Raw genomic sequence first — 7,029 nt, 5'->3', positions numbered from 1 at the left:
TGAGAGTTTTAGACATTTATTATAAATGTCTGACAAGGACACGTCTACGTAAAGGAGTAAAAAAATATATTACATTTGTGGAGTATTTACACAGTCTACAGTACATTAGTCTGTCAGTCTAGCTGCTAAAGCATGAAACTACCAGCTTTCTGGAGATAACACTGATGGTCTAAGAAAGCCTTGAGAAATACGTCACTAAACTCCAAAAGTCTTCTGAGACGACGAGGGACAGGAGGAAAGATGGAGGAAATTAGCAGGACGTGATGGTGGAGGTCAGAAAAACATCCTAGAGGGGAAACAGAGGAGATGTTTCAGATGTTCTTTTTGATGTCTCTCAGATATCCTGATGCAGCTCCACATACTAACCTGTGGACGTTGGGGTCCATCAGGACAGACGTGTCTGTGGGCAGCTGGGACAAATGGACCACTTTGGTCTTCAGCTGCAGCCTGTCACTTTCATTCACCCACACGTCTGGTAATCTGGATTACAGAGGTTGGAACCAAGCGGTTAGCACTCTGAAGTGAGGTGGGGCAGTCTTCCTTGATCTTAGAAAAGCATTTGATACATTCAACCATCAGATCCTACTGGCTAAATTACCTTCTTTCAATCTATCAATCTATAAGACTGGAATCACAATCTGTCCGTATTCACAATAAGCAGTCCGAGCCCAACTGTGTGTCAGCGGGTATGCCACAAGGCTCCATATTAGCCCCTGTATGTAAATTAATGACCTCTCGCTGGTTGCCCAGATGCTAATATTAAATGTACGCTGATGACACAGTTATACACGGAACATCAAAACAAGAAGTAGCCAATAAACTTTCTAAATTAATGGCTAATGTCTCAATATGGTTAAACCAGAACCGTCTCCAACGTAATGTGTCAAAACAACAGGAATGTTTTTTACTAAATCATATAAGACAACAGCAGACCCAGAAATCATAGCTTCAGAAGAAAAACTTCATATTGTCCAAAAGTACAAATACTTAGGCATCCAAGTAGATTCCAAATTAAACTTCAAGTCACATGTGAAGAAAATTGTAAAAATAATAAAATACACCTTAGCCAACTTCCAATATATCTGCAACTCCATGTCCACCCAGGCCACTAAAACATAAATGCACTCAACGATCTTCTACCACATCACCTACTGTTTAACAACCTGGTCCCAGGCAAACTCCACAACTCTGAAACCTCTGCAGTTCCTGTACAGACAGACACTTTAAGTGCTTGATAAAACGCCAAAACACTTCCACCACTGTGCCATCTTATCAAAGTATAGGCTTTTTAGCTGGGAAAATCTTATTAATTACACAAATGCCTGCCAAATATACAAAATTTTACATGGAATGGCCCCTCCCCCTCTCAGTGAAGTTGTGAGCATTAGAACATCCACACACAGTCACTAGAGGAGCGTCCAGAGGTGACTGTATCATCCCTCTTACGAAAAGCACATTAGGTCAGTCATCTTTCTGTGTTAGGACAGATCAGCAATGGAACAACATCCCAACATCAATCAGAGACATCTCCACATACACCCTATTCCATCTGAAACACTGGCTCATCACTAATCAAACATGTCAACACTGACCTCCTGTGCTGCCCTTGTGTGTTCTTAGTCTTATGTCCCTCATTACTAATGGTCATTACCACATGTATTTTTTTACAAGCATTAATAGTGTCACTACTTTATCTACTTTTTAAAATAATGTAAATAGGACCTTTTATAAGTTGCTTTTTAAACAGATTGCTGGTGATGTGTGTCGATCCGCTACTCTTATTTTACTTTTGTGTGTACTTTAACTTGTGTAATGCTTTTGCTGCTTGTGCTTGCTATTCTGTTTTTAATATTTTTCCTTCTTAACACTGTTTTCATGCTGCTTATTGCATTAATATGCTGCCTTAGTTACATGGCATTAATGTACTTTATAATGTTTTTATCTAGGAAGCCAAATGTACAACTGGCACAGGACTACAGAAGAAAACGAGCCCATGGCTAATTCTGGCATATTTCAGCATGTCTGACGTTAAGATGCAGCGTCCTGATCAACAAATAAAATGGAGAAATTTTTTTAAAATAAAAAATAAAGTGAATTCACATGTAGAAGACAGGCTGAACTCACATGTCCTCAGGTGTCCAGTGAAGCAGAACCTTCACTTTCCCAGAGTTCTCCTTTCTCCTGGCGACCACCTGGAAACACAGTGAGACTGATGGGTAGTCCTGACCTCCTGCTGTGTGTGTGTGTGCGTGTGTGTGTGCGTGTGTGTGTGTGCGTGCGTACTGTGCTGTGAAAGACAACACTGTGTCCATTGCCCAGGCTCTCGATGTGTGTGACCAGATTGAGGCAGATGGCTCTGTGGCGAATGGCCTCCATCGTTTGGGCGTCAAAGAAGTCATGAGGTCGAGCTGGAAGCAGAGAGTTAATCTCACAGAGAGCCTGACCTTTTGGTTAAACCTGAGAGGTGAGTAGGTCATACGGAGTGAGCGTCTGTATTTGTTCCTGAGTTTCCTCCTCTTGTTAAGGCCAGCTTTGGATGGAGACTCCTCCTTCAGCTTGCCCTGGCTGGACATTTTGGACGAGCTCTGCGAGCTGAAGTGAGTGGGGACATGACGGGCCAGACCCCCTTGGGAGGCGAAGGTGGCGTGGCAGCCTCCCACCACACACTGCGGGGAACCAGAGGGTTTCAGCGTGACAGCAGATCTGAGGAGTGGGCGGGGCTTGGACATGAGGTGCTAGTTATTGTTTTTACCTTGAAGGGTTTGTCACCGCTGTGGGTCAGAATGTGTCTCTGCAGCCAGCTGTGACTGGTGGAGGGGGTGTTGTACACCTTACAGCCCTTCCACAGACACACAAACACCTGGGTGACACACACACACACACACACACACACACACACACACACACACACACACACACACACACACACACACACACACACACACACACACACACACACACACACACACACACACACACACACACACACACACACACACACACACACACACACACACACACACACACACACACACACACACACACACACACACACACACACACACACACACACACACACACTTAAATGATTGCAGTAATGCTGTGACTGCTGAGCGATCACAGTGATTTGAGTTTTTCTGTCAGAAATGTATCTAATGTCAGCAGGAAACCGCCACTTTAACACTTTAAACCATTAAGAAAGGTTTTTGCATTAGTCATGCACCAGTAGGTCACCAGTCACCTTTAGCTAGGATTATGGCACACATTTCCTTTGACTAATACACGACACACTCATTCCATGCAAAGCCAAATATCTGAAGCCTTGTGATGATTATGGTTTACAGCTTATAAAAAAAGCCCAAAATAACAATCCTAAGACAGAACAATGTGAAATAGTTCAATATTCTAGACTCAGAGTGTCACACTCTAATCAGCTATTGTATCCAAAACACCTGCAAAGGGTTCCTGAGCCTTTAGATGGTCTCCCAGTCCAAGATGAATTACTGAAATAAATCAACTTTTATATCATATTGTAATTATTAGTTTCATCTGTAAATAAACTCAACATTCATGAAGCACCTAGAACATCTGCTTCTGCTGGAACAACAAATGGACCAGAATGATCAGAGACCCACCAGATGCTGCTTCTACCAGTGTTCTGGCCTTACCCGTTCTCTCTGCCAGGGCGCATCTGAGCCAGGCTGTCCACTGTAGGCTGCAGATGTTTTCCTCATAAGTGAGGTCTAACAGGAAGCTAACACACACACACACACACACACACACACACACACACACCACACACACACACACACACACACACACACACACACACACACACACACACACACACACACACACACACACACACACACACACACACACACACACACACACACACACACACACACACACACACACACACACACACACACTTAAATGATTGCAGTAATGCTGTGACTGCTGAGCGATCACAGTGATTTGAGTTTTTCTGTCAGAAATGTATCTAATGTCAGCAGGAAACCGCCACTTTAACACTTTAAACCATTAAGAAAGGTTTTTGCATTAGTCATGCACCAGTAGGTCACCAGTCACCTTTAGCTAGGATTATGGCACACATTTCCTTTGACTAATACACGACACACTCATTCCATGCAAAGCCAAATATCTGAAGCCTTGTGATGATTATGGTTTACAGCTTATAAAAAAAGCCCAAAATAACAATCCTAAGACAGAACAATGTGAAATAGTTCAATATTCTAGACTCAGAGTGTCACACTCTAATCAGCTATTGTATCCAAAACACCTGCAAAGGGTTCCTGAGCCTTTAGATGGTCTCCCAGTCCAAGATGAATTACTGAAATAAATCAACTTTTATATCATATTGTAATTATTAGTTTCATCTGTAAATAAACTCAACATTCATGAAGCACCTAGAACATCTGCTTCTGCTGGAACAACAAATGGACCAGAATGATCAGAGACCCACCAGATGCTGCTTCTACCAGTGTTCTGGCCTTACCCGTTCTCTCTGCCAGGGCGCATCTGAGCCAGGCTGTCCACTGTAGGCTGCAGATGTTTTCCTCATAAGTGAGGTCTAACAGGAAGCTAACACACACACACACACACACACACACACACACACACACACACACACACACACACACACACACACACACACACACACACACACACACACTGACCCCTTCTCTCTGCCCATCCACGTGCGTAGCTCGGATGTGCTCAGCCAGGTCGGGGCTGTTGGAGAACAGCAGCTGACAGTGATCCCAGCAGCAGGTGTAGCTCAGAGACTTTCCCACCGCCGGTGCAGAGCTGCTGACCGCCGCCATGGCTCCACTGTGACCGTTGAGCAAGGCAGGCGTGGAGCGTCCGCTAGATGCAGTGCTCTCCAAGTCCATTATGGTGGAGCTGATGTTGGAACAAACAGAAAACACAAACAACCTTAAGAAAAACACCTGGTGGTGGCGCAGCAGGTCCACACAATCAGTTTGGATCAGAAGCACAAAAAGAACCAGCAGGTTCAGACAATGCAGCACTGACTCAACCTTTGCCTGGGATAAATGTCCCATCAATGTTGAGGTGCAAAAACAGTGTTCCTGCTTTTCACAGCCGTTCTCCTCCCGATGCTGGCAGACAGAGATGTTAAGGTAGAGGAAAGCGCCTCTCACGAGTAACGAGGCGAACGCACAAACAACCAAACCCACCAAGTTATCGTGCATCGGTTAAAAGGGAAAGATCTGGGTTCTGCAGGTGCTTCTCGTTTTTCACCTAAACTCAAGAGCATCTCAGCAGCATTCCCACATTTAAATTAGGTGATCTTCTGCATTTAAAGAAAAATAAAAACATCTGTGGTTTTACAAGATCTTAGAACACTGGAATGAATTAACCTCACAGACTGGTAGAAAATTTTCTGATCAGATAATCCTGCTGAATTTTTCATCAACCAGCAGATTTATTTTTAATGCATATCTAAAGGAATGAGACCAAACAGAAAGCAATGATAAATGTGGACTTGATGCAGTGTGTAAGAACATAGTGAGAATTTTACAGTGAGAAAATCCAATAAGAGTCTAATGTTTCAGTCATTTTGGAAGGAAGGTTCTACTGAAACACGTTTCATATCCAGCTGCAGGAATTGTCAAGTGTTTCTTCTTTCAAAGCAAAGGAAGGAGGGACGTAACTACTGTTTACCATATGCGAGTGTGGGGTTGCCGGGTCTCCTGAGAGCTAATACTGCAGCGCCGACGATGGGCAAAAAGCTCTAGAGTTTTAAAGTGGTTGCAGTATCCAAATTTTACCACAGGATATTATTTTTACTTCAATTCTACATAATGCACCTTTAATTATAATGTGTTCAGTCTTATGTTACAGTTATATCCCATTATTATAGATTTGTATATGTGACTATAAACTATAGCTGATGTTGTTCCAGTTCTTCATAAAGCAACACAAATGAGATTTAAACACCATTTGGTCAAAACTCCAGAACAGTCCCAGATCTGAATGGTTTCATGGCAAAACAGTACTGACCAGCAGGGGGCGCCACTAGGTCTGTGCATCCAGAGAAATGAACCATTTTTCCATCACAAAGTGGAAAACGTCAGAGCCTCATCTGAACATCACTCTTGATCAGAACCGGCCAAAAACAAACCATCAGCAGGTTCGTCTGAGGTATGGAGTTCATCTCAAACCCAGTCTGCTTTAGGGCCCACGTGACCCGGACCACTGGGCTCAGACAGACAGTTAAGTGGGTTTGTTAACAGAACATAACTCCTGCCTGGTTCAGAGTGGTCTGATGGGGAACATTTCATCAGTCAGCTGGAGGACCTTCACAGAGGAACCGCAGCAGAACCTGGCACCTCACACAGTGAACATCTGCCCGGACACGTGACCTATGCACGTGTCCTACAGTGAACCCGGGCCACTCGGCACATCTGGACCGGTGCCGGTAGAACCGGAGACAAGTACCTGTCCTCTGAGTCCATCCGGCTGAGTGAGTCCGCGTCCGCAGCAGTCAGCTCCAAGCTGGCCTGTCTCCTGATCCCGTCCTCGGTGGACACGTTCTTCCTTTGTTCTCGCTTCAGCACCCAGCAGTCCTGACTACAGTCGGTGCTACTCAACGAACTTCCTCCCGTGAGATCTCTGCTCGGTTCGGTAAGCTTTTGGTCCGGTTCCAGTTTATGTGAAGCTGTTTTACAACTTTTCGAAGCACTTTCTTTGTCGGAATGGGAGGATGGGCTCTGGCCACGCTGCTCCGCCACACACCGACCAGTGTCCTCTGCTGGGCTGTCGCCCGGTTCCTGTTTGAGGTTCGGTTCGGCCCGGTCCTTTATACCGGTTCCTACAGTCTCACCGGTTCCGTGTTGTTTCGGTGCTGGTTGAGAAGCTTGTCCGGTCACATGGGTCGATGCCTGGGCCATATCCGAACCATACAAACTGAGTCGGTGTTGTACCAGAAAACTTGGTCCTTCTTCGCTCTCAGCTTTAAGTGTAAAGGACAGCGGGGGGTTC

At 44.7% G+C, this 7,029-nt stretch overlaps 1 protein-coding gene across 1 annotated transcript; it reads right to left on the bottom strand.

The window, feature by feature from the left end:
* Nucleotides 1-7,029, bottom strand: aebp2 (AE binding protein 2). Its single transcript, XM_070549803.1, has 8 exons — nucleotides 6,487-7,029; nucleotides 4,701-4,926; nucleotides 2,753-2,860; nucleotides 2,480-2,666; nucleotides 2,284-2,408; nucleotides 2,125-2,192; nucleotides 367-480; nucleotides 1-286 (listed from the first exon to the last, which is right to left on the bottom strand). Exons 1-8 carry the CDS (start codon nucleotides 6,936-6,938, stop codon nucleotides 274-276), a joined length of 1,293 nt encoding a protein of 430 aa, XP_070405904.1. The 5' UTR covers nucleotides 6,939-7,029; the 3' UTR covers nucleotides 1-273.

Source organism: Nothobranchius furzeri, chromosome 1, assembly GCF_043380555.1.
Source record: "Nothobranchius furzeri strain GRZ-AD chromosome 1, NfurGRZ-RIMD1, whole genome shotgun sequence".
Classification (NCBI taxonomy): Eukaryota; Metazoa; Chordata; class Actinopteri; order Cyprinodontiformes; family Nothobranchiidae; genus Nothobranchius; species Nothobranchius furzeri.
This window is presented reverse-complemented; position numbering and strand designations above follow the sequence as displayed.

What these genes read in the sequence shown, in the direction of transcription:
- aebp2 (XM_070549803.1), bottom strand. Translation starts at nt 6,938, where the DNA reads ATGGCCCAGGCATCGACCCATGTGACCGGACAAGCTTCTCAACCAGCA. An exon ending in CGGATGGACTCAGAGGACAG is followed by an intron (nt 4,927 to 6,486) that starts GTACTTGTCTCC and finishes TTCCAACATCAG; the next exon opens with CTCCACCATAATGGACTTGG. An exon ending in TGGATGGGCAGAGAGAAGGG is followed by an intron (nt 2,861 to 4,700) that starts GTCAGTGTGTGT and finishes TGTGTCACCCAG; the next exon opens with GTGTTTGTGTGTCTGTGGAA.